This window comes from Melospiza melodia, chromosome 1 (genome assembly GCF_035770615.1).
Source record: "Melospiza melodia melodia isolate bMelMel2 chromosome 1, bMelMel2.pri, whole genome shotgun sequence".
NCBI lineage: Eukaryota > Metazoa > Chordata > Aves > Passeriformes > Passerellidae > Melospiza > Melospiza melodia.
Window position 1 is genome coordinate 99,904,661 of NC_086194.1, and position 16,736 is coordinate 99,921,396.

The 16,736-nt window shown below is 39.0% G+C and overlaps 1 protein-coding gene across 2 annotated transcripts in view; it reads right to left on the reverse strand.

Moving 5' to 3' along the window:
* TRIO (trio Rho guanine nucleotide exchange factor) overlaps nucleotides 1-16,736 on the reverse strand; it is a 245,030-nt gene that overhangs the window by 52,797 nt on the left and 175,497 nt on the right. For both annotated transcript variants that reach the window (XM_063162709.1, XM_063162720.1), the window contains exon 34: nucleotides 15,980-16,223. In XM_063162709.1, the coding sequence (XP_063018779.1) occupies nucleotides 15,980-16,223 (244 nt within the window). The remainder of the gene's footprint in view (nucleotides 1-15,979; nucleotides 16,224-16,736) is intronic.

The following is a 16,736-nucleotide window of genomic DNA, read 5'->3' on the forward strand; positions in this document are numbered from 1 at the left end:
TCATTAAGCTGTCTTCCTGTTCAGTAAACTGAGAGGGCATGTACTTTGGGTTTTGTACATGCATTCTTCACCTAGCATGCCACAAAAGCATTTGTCTATAAATATTAAATTACATTTTAAATTTTTTTTTGCTATGCAAACTTAGAGAAGATGTTTGGTTTCTTCCCCTGAACACATTATTAGCTAATTTCAAAGTAGCTACATAAAGCTACATGCACTAGATATACAGCCAAAGCAAGAATTTAAATTTTGTAAAAACAGAAAGGAAATTATTCCTAATACTATATGATCATGGAAAAAAAAAAGCCCAAAAATGAGATTGAACAAACAATACTATACAGTACACAAACACGTAGAGAGGACAATAAAGCAGTGAAGGGGTTGCCAATGACACTAGCACAAACAAATGCATGTAATGCAAGGATAAATAGGAATTTTATGTGGAACTGAGAGTCTGTAGGGTCCCAGAGTCAAAGCAAGCTTACCAATAGCATGTAACACAAGTTGGGTACACACACCTTATCCTGCTGGCAGCGTTGAAGAGTTGTGGTCACGCTGCACCTGAGAATAATCTTTCGCGTTTTAAGAACAGCTAATCTAAATTCTGAATCAGTTTTTCCTTCATAGCCTCCTGCACTGAAACCATCAATTCTCATTCTTGATCAATTTTCTTTTGACCCAAAGCAACTTTCAAATGACACTGAATTCCTAAGGGTGGGGGTGTTGTGAGGGGGGCCGGCAAGGCAGAGGAGAAAAACCTCTCTTTCTCCAGGGTAAGTGATCTTTTGGTTTACCACCTACAGTGAGACTTCCACTAAGGCTAGTTTAGTCATCGTGAAACTGTAGAATATCTGCAAATCACTCTAGTTACTACTTGAGTAAGGAAAAATAAAATAAATTAAACAATCAATTTCTATTCTCTGCAACCATTCTCATGCACATTGAGCATTCTCAAGAATATCCAGCCATTCCTGTTGCGGTAAAAGTCTCAAACCGTTAACCAACATCTGGTTAGATAGGTTATCAATACAGCTTTGAAGTAGTGATTTCCTTATGTAAGAAAACTTCTGACCAAAAGACAGCAAAATTTATACATAAAACTGTTTTTAGATTGGTTTTATTTTGCTTTTTAACTGCATGAATACTGCCCTTATAAAACTGATAATATATGCAGGAAGATATTATAAATGCTCTGGGAACCACATCATTTGCAGCTTGCTATTGCAAGAAGTTCTTCCGTTCCTACTGAAAGCAAACACAGTTATTTCTAGGTTTTGCTTTGACCCCTTCTCAGTGAAAAATCTGACAAGCAAATCAAGGGGGTGAAGGAGAGAGAATGACCACATGGATTATCTCAGAGTCATATTTCACAGGTTACATGGTTAAGAAGAAAGTATCATGGATACACATTTGTCTTGGATGACCTAATTTTGTAAAACAACAATTGCTGAAGCAATTGCTTCACAGCAAGACTGGAGTGGAGACAACAAACCCCACATGAATGTGGTGCAGATTCACCGGGCACATTAGGTAAGAATTTGGTTGAAAAACATCTCAAATATATATACTGAAACAATAGCTACAACTTCCTTATGATCCAAGGGGGAGAACTCAGACTTGTAAATTCTTGTGAATGTAAGCAAAAGGTGGCTTCTATATCACAAACCAAATATTTCTTAATTTAAAGGCAGGGACCATTATGCAGTACCACTATCACCTCAGATCACATTTAAAACACCTCAAGATGTATCAGAAATCTCAGTTTCTGAGACAGGGACCTGTATCAATACATGTAATTTTATGCCCAAACAGGCAGCCTATTAATGTCTTTCCATGGTTTACTTCAGGCTCTACCACAAAGCTCTCTTTGTCTTTTAGCTCCATCCGGTTTTCTGTATTCCAGTGCCATATCCTGCATTAGCTACCCCTGTCTGCTAGACAGCTCTTCCTGCAATCCCTTGCATCAGCAATTTTTGTAGGAACCCATCCTTGGTAACAACAAACCAGTCAGGTAATCTTAATTCCACAGGCAGGAATATGTCTACATGGAAAACATCTTTAGGAAAAAACCCAGCTGGGTACAGAGCACAGGCTCAGTGCACAAGAGATTGGAATGCATGGGGTGTTGCACAGCAGCAGCGAGCTGCCCCTGCTTCATCTGCTGCTCAGTATTTGAGACCACAGGCCATCAGGAAAACAAACTGTGATGAAATTACTAACGAAAAAAGCTCGTATATTGATCTGTGCCCGTTGACAAAAGTTGGAATAGTTGTGGCTGTTTTTTTTTTTTCAAGTAAAAGTAACTTTTCATTTTCATAATGTTTCATGCATAAATCTGAAATTAAGTTTTCTTGGTTATATACTTTATATAATATTCTTTAAAAGAAATCAATAGTTATCTTCATTTCTGAAAGAAAAGTTGGTTCTTAGCAATTTAAGATCTTTCTCAGTTACTTAGAACTGGGACAAAATAAATGTCCAGGTGAATATGCTGTCTATTGAAGATTTTAAATTTCCTGGCCAAAAAAGCCCACTCATTTTTAAGACAGCATTTTGTAAGAAAGACTAGATCCCAGTGATTAAACAAAGAAACTAAAGAGGAAAGAGCCCAGCTAGCAAAGCACTCAGTGCACATCCCAAGCAGATCAGGTAGCACATACTTTTTATGATAGACGCAAATGAAGCATCAGATGCCTGGATCTATTACCACAGTGAAGGAATGGGATCAGCTTTCTGCAGTTAATCTCAGGGATGGACAGTGTCAGCCCCCCAAAACCATTTTAAGGTATTAACATTGTGCCAGCTCACCCCAGCACAGATGTAACAGCTCACCAGTCTCTGACATCGACAGCCAACAAATTAGCTCATTACAGCTTCAGCTTCTCACAGGTACCAGCTCTGAACCGCAGCGTCTGCACACACCATTTGCCACTGTCTTAACTTCCTCATGGAAATGCTACCTTGTGTGAGGCTTCTATTAATAGCCTTGCATGTAAGAAGGGAAACATTCATCCCCTTCTTTCATTTAACAGGACAACTGGAGTTAAGCTGACTGCATTTCTCATACTCCTAAGATATTTGCATGGCAATAGAAATATACAATAGAATTATATTAAAACACAGATAAACAGTCTTCCAACTTAATCTTTGTAAGGCCCCATTGCATTTTGCACCATCTTAGTGAAAACAAGCAGAACAAGACAGGGAAGCTAATAAAATACAAAAATTCCAAATTTAAATACCTATTCTGAGTTGCCTCAGAGCAAGAAGCTAAAGAGTCAACCTTTCTTCCTTAATATCTATCTTGGCAGGGTGGGGAGGTGTCTGTGTCTGAAAGATTATAGCATGAGAAAACACAGCTACAATATAATTTTTAAGCAAATCTAAATCTGTCCTCTCCAGAATCTTGCCCCTCATATTCCTGACATTCCATTTTAAAAAGTAATTAATAGATTTTGGAACAGTACTACAAAGTTACTTAAAAAATTCTTGTTCATCTTAGGAGGGGAGAAACTTATTGTAGATAACTGAAATTAATAGAAGTGAATTCTTTATTCAGTTCTGCCAGGATCTAAATGTCCCAACTTCAAAACAATTTTTGAAGTGATCTATGAGACAAATACTTTCACGATTTAGTATTGCACAGTTCTTACAATTTTGAGTCATGCTTCTGCATATTGGAGAGAAAAGATTCAGATTTCTAAAACTGTGCTAGACCAAAGACCACCCAGACCTAGGAGACAAAGTTAGACATAAATCCATAACTATTAAAATTATTGAACTAAATAACATTGCACAAATCAATAGGAATTTTATTTACAATATGTATTTTGCATTTAAAAAAATAAATCAGGCTGACTTTCCATACAAATCCTATCTTTGGCAGCTTAGGCACTCTACCCCACACCAGAATACTCTAACACAATCAAGAAATTGTAGACAGCAAAACCACATCAATAAATAAACCTGAGGTTGAAACTTCAAAGGTGAGCTCCCACACTACCATGAAAATTCCGAAAGGAGCCTAACTTTGCCTTTTCCTCAGTGTACAATGTGTGCACAGTTTAACTGCTTGGGGTACAGCTGCACCACTAGGATCTGGTTTCTTTAGCCCTACACACAAAGATCATCCTGTTCCCAAAAAATAGCCTCGCTGCTCCTCAGATAAATAACACTGCCAGTCTGCAAGGAGCGGAATCATTACCACAGCAGCTCTTTGGACTTAACATTCAGAGTGTTGTTTCCTGTTCTTTACTACCCCTGCTGCCAGCTGCCAGAGACACTTTAAACTCAATCAGTCAGAAATTGCATTGTGCAATGAATTGTGTGAACATTCTTAATTTGAGATTTCCAAGAGCTCCCTTCAAAATACTGGTATTTTTCAACAACAAAAAAATCCCAAACAAACCAAAAAGAAACACAAAAGAAACCCCAAAAGAAACAAAAAAACTTGCAACCAATAGCCATCTCCAACTAAACACACTGGCTATCCCACCAGCTGGCAAAGCTGAGAAAAGTATTTTCTGACTGAGGGGTAAGAGATACTTTTATTTGGGTGATTTACAGCTTTCCATTCTACATCTTGGGTAAAACATTTGTTATGACCAGCTGATAGCAGGACACTGAAGTGCTCAGGCTTTAATTAAAAATATTGGGAAATGAATCATGTATCCAACTATTCAGTCATCCAGGCTAGGATCTAAACAAGTCCTTCCTGTCGCCAGCTTTGCAGAACATGCCCTAGCTGCTGCTCATGCCTACAGTAAGAAGGAATATCAAAAAGCACATGACACAGTAAATTCTCTATCCATCTTAATCATTTGGCTAGTATTTACTTGAATTTTTAACTCTTTTCTGTGCTGTAGCCAAGGGATTGGAGCCTATATACCACTTGCAAGAGTGAAGAAGCCTTTCAAATAAATGGTTAGATGTTCAGTGTCCCTGGTCTTCTGTTTATCTGGAAAAGCTTTGGGAAAATTCTGACTCCTTAACACAGTCACCACTGCAGCATGCCAAACCAGCTTGAAAAATCCCAGCCACTGTCAGTAAAACCACAACAAACCCACTTTAGATAATTCAAACAAAATCTTTTGGATGAGTGTAAGGAATTTTGTTTCACATACATTCAGTACTTAGCAAGGGGTGGGAGGGGGAGAAGGAATAGGCCATGTGTCATCTGTACTTTGGAGAAAATACAAAAAGTGTTCCAAGCAAGAAATATTTGCTGTCCTAATGAGACATACTGAAGAAACACTCATTTTTTATATTAACTTTATTGTACAAGTCACCCTTCATCATTCATTTTTTTTTCTTTATTTCCACAAGGGGAAACAGCCGCTTGGTGTGAAAAAGAAATCTGGTCAAAACAAGGTTTAATTTTCCAAACCAGTTTTAGCTGCACATACAGTGGGTTTGGATTCTTTTTAGCATAAATTTCTTAGGTAATTATCTTAACTAAAAAAGCATGCTGTTAAAGACAAAAGAATATATTCATCAGAATGCTCAGAATACTGAATTGCTCTTGACTTAAAATTAATTTCTTTTAAGTCACTTGAAAGGAGAATGAAAGGAGTTCTACCAGATCAAACCAGGTCATTAAAAACCCAAAACAAGAAAAGCAAAGCTTTTAAAATGGGACACGTACTCCTTGTAAGAAGTTCTGATGCTGAAGGTCCATGCAAATGCACCTGGACAAATTCCTTCTTTCTGCTGCTTGGTACTACCAAAACCCTTTTCTTATTCTACGTCTAAGTTCAAATTGTAAAAATGCTATTTGGTTAGTTACAAAGGTTTACTTCACTGCTGTGTCTCCTCCTTGTGCCTCTGCTCAGTGCTGCTCACCACCCGTCCCTGTACGAGATCAGCTGCTGTCACAGGGCCCTCCCGGGTGTGGCAGAGGGAGCACAGCCACAACCCAACACCCTGCTGCTGCTTCACAAAGCAGGAAAGCACACAGGCTCTGAAAGCACCTGAGTGGATGGCAAAGAGAAGCATTTAACACAAAAAAAAAGCCTTGAATACTTTCACAGCTTCCTTTATTATACTGAAAAATACTTGAGCAAAATTAAACAGCCTCCTCAATTCCTCTGCACTGCAGCTAACAGGAGAGCAAAACCAGAGATGTGCATTTTCTCTCTCACTCTAAGCCTGGATTTCAGACGCCCTGTTTTTGTAAATCATAACCACAGATTTGTTACTAAGTATGTTTAAGTACATTCAGAGGCTAGCTTTACCACGGGCACAACAGAAAGGAGGAGCAAAATAAATGGGACTTATTATACTTATTATACTTTGTCTATCAGATGATAAAACAGAGAAACACTTGAAATTGTATAGTGTCACACTATTCCACAAATGTGAGAAGTTCTGTGTTGTAATTAACAAGTTTTTTATATCTACTCTGAATTATAAATGCAGAATAACTCAGTCCTGAAAAAGGTAAGACATTTCTGTTTGGGTTACACAGAATGTGTTCTATAACCATTTGAAAGAAAATTAGCTCTGAACCAAAGAAATTAATGTGATCACACCATTGACAAAATTGAAAAGTGCAAACTTTTACATCACCACCCCTTAGCAGAACTGTGTAAATGCAGTTATGAAATAGCCACTCTAAATCTGTACTTTTGATATTTCACTAAGTTACTACACTCAGTTAAGAAAACAATGCTTCTTTAGGACAGCAACTAAAATTCAGCTGCCAGAAAATTGCTTTAATTGACACAAAATTTTTCCACATTCTCTTTTTCTAGTCAGTTCCTCTTGAATAAAGCATGCCATTGTGGTAGAAGTTTTAGATTGCTAATAATGTTAACAATAACAGAGTAGAGTAAAGCTTTGTTATTCCAGAAACAGTAAAAGACAGTCAAATGCTGCTACTTTTAATTTACTCCAGTTCTGAAGACTGTAACTTCACATGGTCTTACAGAGGTGATGTGAATGAGCACTGCATCCCATTGCCTGGGCTTTTATTCAAGCAAGGACCCAGGACACAAAGAGAACACATCACACAGCTCCAGGGTACCACCTGCTGTAAACACCAGCTCTTTAGATGTTACTCTGAGACTGTAAACAGAGCTCTGAGCCACTGCTTTCCAGACTGACTCTGGCATGACTATATGTAGTCCTGCCACATCTTTAGGATGAAAGGATAAACACACCTAAGCCTGTTCTACCATATCAACCAGCATTTAAAATACATGCATTTTGTTACTCCTGAGACAATGAGAGAAGTCAACACAAAATGCATTAGAACCAGACAAGAACTAAGTCAGGCTATGACAAATTCTCTAAAATAGACTGGCTAATGATATTAAAATTTTAAGGTATATGTTAGCAATTTGGTGGTTTTCACCAGTCAAGTTCTTCCTGTTTAATACCACCTAAAGAATACCTCTACCTAGTCAATCAGTGCCCACCTGTCATGCTGGAGACCAGGGTTCAACTCAGCAATGGGGAGGTGATTCTTCCTCCAAGGGACGTGGTTAGTGGTGCACTTGGCAGTGCTGGGTTAGCAGGCAGGCTTGATGATCTTAAACCCTAGCAGCTTTCCTACCTCTAGCATATCTGTAGGTTCTTACATGCAGCTAGATTTCCCTGGACCCAATGTTTAAAGCCTTTCCCTACCACTGAGACTTTGAAGCTTATACTAAATAAGGAACACACACCGAATTAGGTTATGACCACAACCAGCATGGTGCAACAAGCACAACTGGAGTTTTTCACAAGGAGAAACACTTTCTTTAATTCCTTGCCATTTCTTACATGGAATAAACATATTTGGGGGCAAAAATCTTCAGCATTTCTGACAGCCCCAAAGGCACTAAGAGGAGTCCAAGACTCCAGGAATTACTTAAAACACACCAAATCTCTGCTAGCAATTCTAACTTTTAGCATAGGATCACAGGGTAACTCAAGTTCCAAGTGGCCTCAAAACCCCACGCAGTCCAACCTTCTGCTCCAAAGGATGGGTCAGTTGTGAGATCAGACCAGCATACCTGCTCTTGAAATCCTGACACACTTTAAAGCTCCTCTTGTAACGGAGACTATTTCTGCTGCACTGTAAATGGTTAACAGACAGCAGAGGTTGGCCACAGCTGGCTTACAACCACAGGGAAAAATTACTAGATTTTGGTTATCAAGGATAATTTGATATCAAGTTTACCTAAGATGATCCTTTACTATTTATGCCTGCATGTTAGTTATGCAAATGCCTTCTGTTGCTATAGGGGTTATTATATATGTATCCTAGAAAATGCAGACTGCAAATTTCTGAAAAGCATTATCAGTATGTTTTCCTGGAATCATTAAATGCTTTTATTAACTTATCACAACAGCCTCTTTTACACAGTTTGCTCTAAGAATTCCATTGCTTTTTTGCTTCCTTGTTGGACAATAATGAATTTATGTTCACTAGTTGTTTCAGTTAGAGGAAAATATATTACTATTTGGACTCAACTCAAAACTAGAAGAAAACACAAGCAGGTCCTGAATTGCAATTATACCAATGTAAGTGAATATGCCCTCAAAATAGAAGTGAAACATTGCATAATAATGCCATCAATTTAAGAGATGTCAAGGGCCTCTGTAAAAAAGTGTCTGATAGTTATATTAAAAGTGATGCCTGATAGTTATATTAAAAATGATGCAACATTTCTAGTTTAGCATGCTATTTTACTATTTGCAGGAAAACTGAAATGAAGTCAATGGAACACATTCAGCAGCCTCCTCAAAAAAAACCAGAATTGGAGGAAGTCAGTGGAACCCTAAATCCTGCTGGTTCCACCTGCAGGCACTGATGATGACAGATGATGTGATGTAATGTAATGTGAGGATGTCCCAAAAGGTGCACAAGCTCTAGCCTGCTCCTTAAGGAAAAAGAAGCAGCAAGCAAAATATGGGTAACAAAGGCACCGTAACAAAGTAATTCTCAACACTTCAGCAATTCTTTTCAAAGTTTGTTAGAACTGAAGAGGGACAAGTTAAGAAAGCAAACAACACTTCAGGATGGTTTTCTTCAATTGCGAGATATAAACAACGTTTGCAGGATATGATTTGAGTTTGTACGATATTCTAACCTTGGTTAGAAAAAGAAACTGCTGTCAAAGGAAGGCTAATTGCAAGCAAAGTAACAACTCTCCTGGGAAACCTAAAGCCATCAGAATTGCTGGTTTATATCCACCCTCTACCCCCCAAAGATCAGCTGTGCAAATACATCTGTTCTAAGCAGATACTTTTTATGCACCGACTTCCTTTCCAACCACAATATATAAGAGAAATATATTTGGCAGCTCTCTGGGACCAAAAGTAGATTCAAGTCAGTATTATAAAATTTTTTTTTTCTCAACTGTAATACTGAGCTCCCAAACTGGGCAAAATCCTTTGATTAGCTATGTACGAAAACTCCGGAGACAAATTAAACACGTACTTATGCTCACACATAGAGTCAGCATGGGAAATATCTCACAAGTCTTCCTGAGCTGCATTATGATAAAAGAATAATGCAGGAGTTAGAGGCAGGTTTATGCAGAAATCAATCCTATGATGTTTCAGAGTACATGTGAACTTGATAGAGAGACCTGAAGTAGAAATTCAAATTGTGAGATTCACCAAACCTCCTTGTCTAGTTTAAGATTGCACAATGCCAAGGAAGCAATTCATAGAGACTTTACTATTTATCAAGGCTCAGCTGGAATTTGGCTATTAACTCTATCTGACCCAGTTTGGCTATAAAACTCAATGCAAAGATTATTATCTAATGGACTACAGTCAATTGATGACATTTTATTTAAGTTTACTTATGCTCCGATGATGTTTTTAACTGCAAACTCAACTAAAACCACAAGGTTGGAAAGTCCGGACAGAGAATTCTTGTTTTACTTTATACTTCAGCTGCTTTATTTACCTGGACTAAGGCATGAGAACACGTTTGAAAAATCACACACGTACAACCTAAATTCAAACCATCCCTGTCACTATTAGATTAGCAGTGCTTTTGAGAAAATTATTTGTGACTAAATGAAAATTTATGATTTATTACACTTTCAAAACAAATGGTAATTGTGAAGTTGAACTTCAGCTATTAAAATGCATGCATCTCTGCTCAAGCTCAAGTCTGGCTGATAAATAAGCTGAACTGACACTGCAGCACAGCCTTTACAATTTTTTTTCTTAATCAAAACATGTGGACTGTCAAATTAGACCAACTGCTCAGCTTTGCCTCTCATGGGCTCCTTGAAAGGCTTTCTGTCAGCTGGCTATCTGGATGGGCAGCCTGTTACTTGGAAGTTTTATGAGGAAGTAATTGATTCATCAAGCAACAGAATTTTTAGATTAAGGTTTGGTGTCTTGTACAACTCCAACATATTTCTCTATATCACTTTCTGCATGCAATCACACCCATCTGTGTAGCAGGAGCAGCGATCCCCCTTGCTTGGGTGCCCTGGAAACTCCAGTCCCCACCTTCTGCCACCTGGCCCCCAGGCAGCACAGCCGAGCACGTCCCCCAGCAGCTCATTGTTGGGAGTTACTTTCCCCTCTGGCCTGGGCTGTAACTCATTTCCTGCAGCTGCAAACGCTGTCAGCCAGTCTCACAGGCACAGCTTTGGCTCTGAGCCACGGGTGGGGATCCTTTTTCCTTGCACATGGCCTATGCTTTACTTGCTTGCAGTCTCAAAACAGCAAATCCTCCCCTTCCACAGCCTCCCTCTGCTCCTAAGCAAACAATTGCTGCTGCCCAAGTCATCCTTCTTTTCTTCCCCTACAAACCAGGAGTCCTTCTTCAGTTATTCAAACTGGATACTCATTTTGCTGGATCAAATTCTCCTCCTGATACACAGAGCTTCCTCTTCCTGTATTGAACAGTATTTAGACTCAACATGAAACACTCTCTTTCTCAAGCATAGTTTTCAAAGATCTCAATCACACATGAGACTTTTCCTTTACTCTGTCCCTTTGCCTTTCATTGAGAACTGTTATTCTGAATAGGATGCAGTTGTGTGCCAGCAAACTTACTTAATGTAACAAATTCAAAATTACTTAAGCCCATTCAGTGGCCTCAGTTATAAAATGTCTCTTTCTTCTTGGGAAATATCTCTAGGTCACCCACACAATTTCTGTCTTCCTTAATTCTTGAACAGAGGGTCCCTAAAGCAATTCAAGAAGAGCTCTGACACCTGCCCTACATCAGTCCTTCCCATCTTGCAGATATAGAAAATGGCTTACTCCACAGTAATTTGAACAAATTTGTCAACCTTTGTCTTGCAAAGGCATCTGATCTGCCTTATTATTTCAAGATTATTTGAGAGAGACCTCATTTCTGTGTTTATGGCTGCAGTCAGGATGGCATCCTCAGAGCAAAATCAAAAGGCAGTATTCAGTACATGAACTGTGTGTGGTTTGGCACCGTGTTACTGAGACATCATCTACCTCTCCGATTTGAACCAACCTATACAGATTCCTGGATTATGTGATGGTGTAAAACAGGCAAACACTGTACCTTCAGGTAAACAAAAGACTTCTGTGGTCAAGTTTTGAAACAGACAGTAATGTGAATTGGTAACTAGACATGGTCCCTCCAGAATTTTGTAACATAAAAGAGACTTTAATGTAAGCCTCATAATCAATGGCTTGTTGCAGCCTTTGTATCTCTCCAAATAGTAGCTACTACAGAATGGGTATGATGCACTATCACAAATTCTTCAGAAGTAGTCACAGATTTGGAAAAGACAGTAAACTTGTGATCTAAACAAGCAAGAATTCACAAACAATTTTAAACAGCTGCCAATTTTTCTGAGCTTGCATGTTCATTTTCATTACACTGAATCCTGTCCCCTGCCCTTTACCCAAAGCTCTGTGGCAATGTAAATGCCCTGAAAAGAAAAGAAAGAGGACTGCACTCATTAAATAGGATGTACCCTAGAAGGAAAAGAAACCCATGTTAAAAAACAGAGAAGCACCAAATAAAACAACAGGAATGATCTTTCTCCCCCACACCCAAAAACATGTGGGAAATCATTACAAAAAAAATGTTGCCTTATGCATTACTTGTGAAAAACATGTTCTTCCAGAGCTAGTGATTTATTTTTGTAGAGTGCACCAACTGTTATGCAGCCTCTTCACTACTCCCTTGTTTCTCTTTTCCCCCTATTATAAAAGGGATTTAGTTGTTTTTTTTAAATGTATTCATATGTGACCTGCACATCAAATTGACTGAATGACCCAAATAACTTGCAAAAATAGATTTGATGTCCAGCAGAGCAAGCAAGACGTCAGGAACTCACAATCAACTCTCCCCCTAAGTTACTATTCATGTAGTGAACATCTTTTCTGGGCAATGCTTTCCTCATATTCTTAACGAAGTGTTTATTACCTTAACTACCATAAAATTTTAGAAATGGAAGATATTATAAATGTATTTTTTAATCCATTCATTAAATGATTAGATGACTTCAATAATGCACATTCTTAAGAGGAGAAGCAATATCTACACTTGTAGGCAATTGATGAGGGTCATTTTTGAGGCTGAGAATAAAACAACATTACCTTTCATGGTTGACAGATAATGTGTGGACAGACAAGGAATGGCCAAATCAACTGTTAGAAATAGGCTTCACTGAACATATTTGCTTCTTTAATAATCATGCATGTTTTCCTACTTTGGAAAATAATTTGAGATTATTTAAGGTATTCAGTATCACCCAACATTTCTGTACTCAGGGATGAAATGTGGTTTGACACACCATAAGAACCAGCTGTCAATTACAAGAAGTTTGCCATTTCAAAACTTTGAAGCTCATTTCACCTCTGATATGCTGCAGCTTTTTTTTTCTTTTTTTTTTTTTTCCTGTTTTGTTGCCAAGTGGTGCTACTGATAAACACTGTTGAGAAGATCAAAACTGTAGGGTCCCTAGATACTGAAGGAGTACAAAACTCTTCAGCATGCCATCTGTACAGCCTAAGCACTCTACACCCAAGTAGCCAACCCCACCACTTCTGATGGTGATCACCTCCTCCTTTCCCCTGCAATACATAAACCCTCTCTTTCCCTCAGCCTCTCCCAAGAACTTGTTGTGTCAGACATGTAAAAATTCCAGACTCACAGTCCATGAACTGTACAGAATTACTCAGGCTTGATGCTGACACTGTGAGCCTCACACAGGACATGTATTTTCAGACAAAATAAAATCTTAATTTGTTGAATCTCTCAAAAACTCTAAAAGTTTTACTGAATTATTGTCAAAAAAGGAAATTAAAATCTCTATTGTAAAGACTGAAGGTACTTAATAAAGTACTAGAAATCTAGGAAGGACATGAAAAATTATCCAGCCAAGAGCATGGACTAACTTAAAATTATCTAAGTCACTCGCTTGTTCTTTGTTAGAGGATTAGTAGTGTTTTTTAGGAATTCATATCTCAATCAATACCCACAATGAACAATTCTGAGAAGATCATCTAATTGTTTTTCCATTCTTCTGATTAGCATATTCCCTGATGCTTTGTTTAATCAAATGCAGCACTTGAGAATGAATAATTGGTTTGTGGGATTGTCTGAGGTACTTTTCACTGTGGGGGGAAAAATAAAATCAAAGCATTCCACTGGTTTTGCTTAATTTTTATAATCCTTCAGTGAAATGAAGACTATCAATCTCTTTCAAACAATAGAAATATTAAGCAGGGACCAAAGTGAAACAAATCCAGTGGTTTCAAGCGCCTTGTCTACCCCTTTTTCCCCCTCCAGACTACTTAACATTATGTAACAGCTTGCATGTTCAAGGCAGTTCACACTCCCTTCAGTCACACGCAGGGGAAACTTTACAAATGAAACATCCATCTCCTAAAGCCTGACACCCAGCAATGTGGGAATAAACAATCAGCAGCTGCTTCTTATCAGTTGGGATTAGGATGGCATACCATAACATCCCGCAGGAAGCCTGTGGCAGGGACAGAAGGCACTTCTGAGGCTGCATTCAACCCTGCAAATTATGCTCATTCTAGCAAGGGCTTTCTCTTTTTCTTCAGTGTCCGTGATTAATATAATTAATTAATGCTCTTTACTTCAAAGCACCATGTTAAACAAAGTAAAGTATCTCTGAAACGCTCTGCCCCATTTTCCCTAAACAAACTCTGAAGAAAAAAAAGGAATACAGGTCATGTCCACTGATTTGATTAAAGAAGTTACTTTTGTAACTTCTCAAACACAAAACCAGCTCTGTCTGTCCCTTGGGATTCTGACAGGTTCAAGGTATTTCATATTATGTACATATAGTCCAGTACAATCTGCCTCTCCTAATAAAATTCTCTGCATTCAAAGGTGAAGTCCCTAAGCTCCAAAGGAAATTGAATTTATCAGTTCTTGTGAGTGTTGTTAAAAAAAAATCCAGATTTCACCCCCTAGTCCAAGAAGAAAAAAGTTTTAGTGTTACTCAACTATATTTTCCAATTTTATCATCAGAACATCTGCAAGCTTTCCCTATCCAAATTACTGTAGGACACAAAATGACAAAAGACTACTACAACTACACAGCTCGATCCTTCAAACTCCCCCCCAGCCCCCAATCACCCTGCATTCAGGAAGCTCCTGCTGTGCCTGCCCCTAATGTAAGAAACATAGACTCTCCCCTGTTTTAGTCAAGTATATTTATACAATGTCTTAAAAAAATGGGGAAAAAATGTAATAGCTGGAATGGACTGAATAATTCAAAAAATTGTGGTTACATTTATGTGGAAGACAAGTCTTCCGCAACATCACTTGTCTGCTGACCTTATTACCTGCAATAAGAAATTCTTTGAAATGCATCTTTCCCATAGCATGTGATGAAATGTCTTCTAATGAACTATTTTTCTGGTTTTTTCCCCTCCTCTTTTTTTGTAAGTTCACTTTTTTTTTTCCTGTTCACAGCCTGCAAACTCAAGTAGGTGCAAACGAGGCAAGCAAGCATTTTCTCTAATAATAATCTACTTTTTGAGCCTGGATAGTTTACAGAGGCAAAAGATTAGAGCACACTAAAACCCTAAAACCTTTCAAAAAGCATCAGATTTTTCTTGCACCCTTCAGGGGAATATTCTTTCATGCATCTGAAAAAAAACCACAGTAAGATTTCAGAGATGCTCTGGGAAAAAGTGTGCCAGTGCTTCTCTGAAAAGCTCAGTAAAATAAAACACAGAAGTCCAAACAAACAATTCGTGTGCCAGGGCATATGGAGAAGTGTATTTACCTTTTCCATTGCTGAAACAGCATGACTTCTTACTGCAGGGTTTCTCAGGAAACATTGATAATCCATGCCAGAGAGAGATTTTCTTCCCTCCCCACTTTCAGCACTTCTCAGGTACAGATTTTCCTATCACCGCAGCTTGATCTAATATGATATATAACTCTTCACCAAGATATAATTTGCTTAAACCTCTTCCCTATCTTCAGCCACGTTTTCCCTTCATGCTGAGAACTGCCAACTGCTTGTTCTTGGAAAAGACAGAGTGGTTGCTGAAAAGAAGGCAGTGCAGAACACCAAAGCTGCCATATGCATGGCACTGTCCGTGACCCAAACCCCATGCTGTAGCCATGATATTTTCTGAAAAATCCTTTCCTTAGGATTTCTTCTCCTGAGAAGCTGAGAGGCCTCAGGAACAAAATGTAAACAATGGTTATCTGCTGCTGTGGAATGCAACAGGTGCATCTGTGACTGGTCCATGTTGGTTGTTTTTAATTAATGGCCAATCACAGTCAGCTGGCTCGGACAGGGAGTTCGAGCTACAAGCCTTTGTTCTCATTCTTTCTTTTTCTATTCTTAGCTAGCCTCCTGATGAATTCCTTTCTTCTTTTCTTTTAGTATAGTTTTAATATAATATATATAATAAAATAATAAATCAAGCCTTCTGAAACATGGAGTCAGATCCTCATCTCCTCCCTCATCCTAAGACTCCTGCGAACACCGTCACGCCACGCTGCTGATGCCTAGGCTTTGTGCCCATCACTCCTTACCTTTGTGGTTAAAAATGCCCTCCATCTCCATGCTGCTGCGAGAATGGGCGATGCACAGGGAGCCGCAGGGCACCAGGCCTTCGGCAGCCGGGGAGCGATCCGTGGTGCGCACCAGGCACCAGTCGGGCTTGTCATGGGGCCTCTCCAGGACCTCCACGGTCTGCCCGCGGCGGATGGTCAGCTCGTTGCTGTTGCAGGCGGTGAAGTCGTGGATCACCACCGTCAGCTCGCACCCACCAGACAGCTGCCAGGGGAGAGAACAAGGAGAAGCCGCGTGAGCGCTCGTTATCAAACCCTCCGTCACGCACCGGTACCTATTCAGGACTCCTGGCAGGATTTGTATTTTGGATGAGATAGCCGGCTTCTGGGACTTTCCACATCAAGAAGAGAGCGTTTCAAAATCAGGCAGTTCTGGCGTTTTAGAACAGATTTCTAACCCTGCTTGTCTCTGCCTATTGTTCAAAGCACAGTGGTTGTGACAGTGCTGGGCGGAGGATTTAAGCAGCTTTTCTTGCTAGACTGCTCTGTATCCCAAAAGCTGAAGTAGCAGTCGCTTCTGAATACATTTTATAGGTGATAATTAGCAAAAAAAAAAGGTCAGATACTACTAAATACAGTCACCCATGAGCTTTGTTATCTTTCAAATTCAAGAGAGAAAGAGGTAGTTTTTTCAAATGAGCTTACTGCCTTATTCCCACCCTACTCACAGTTTACACACAGGTCACAAAATTGTCCAGGACACATCATACACAATTGT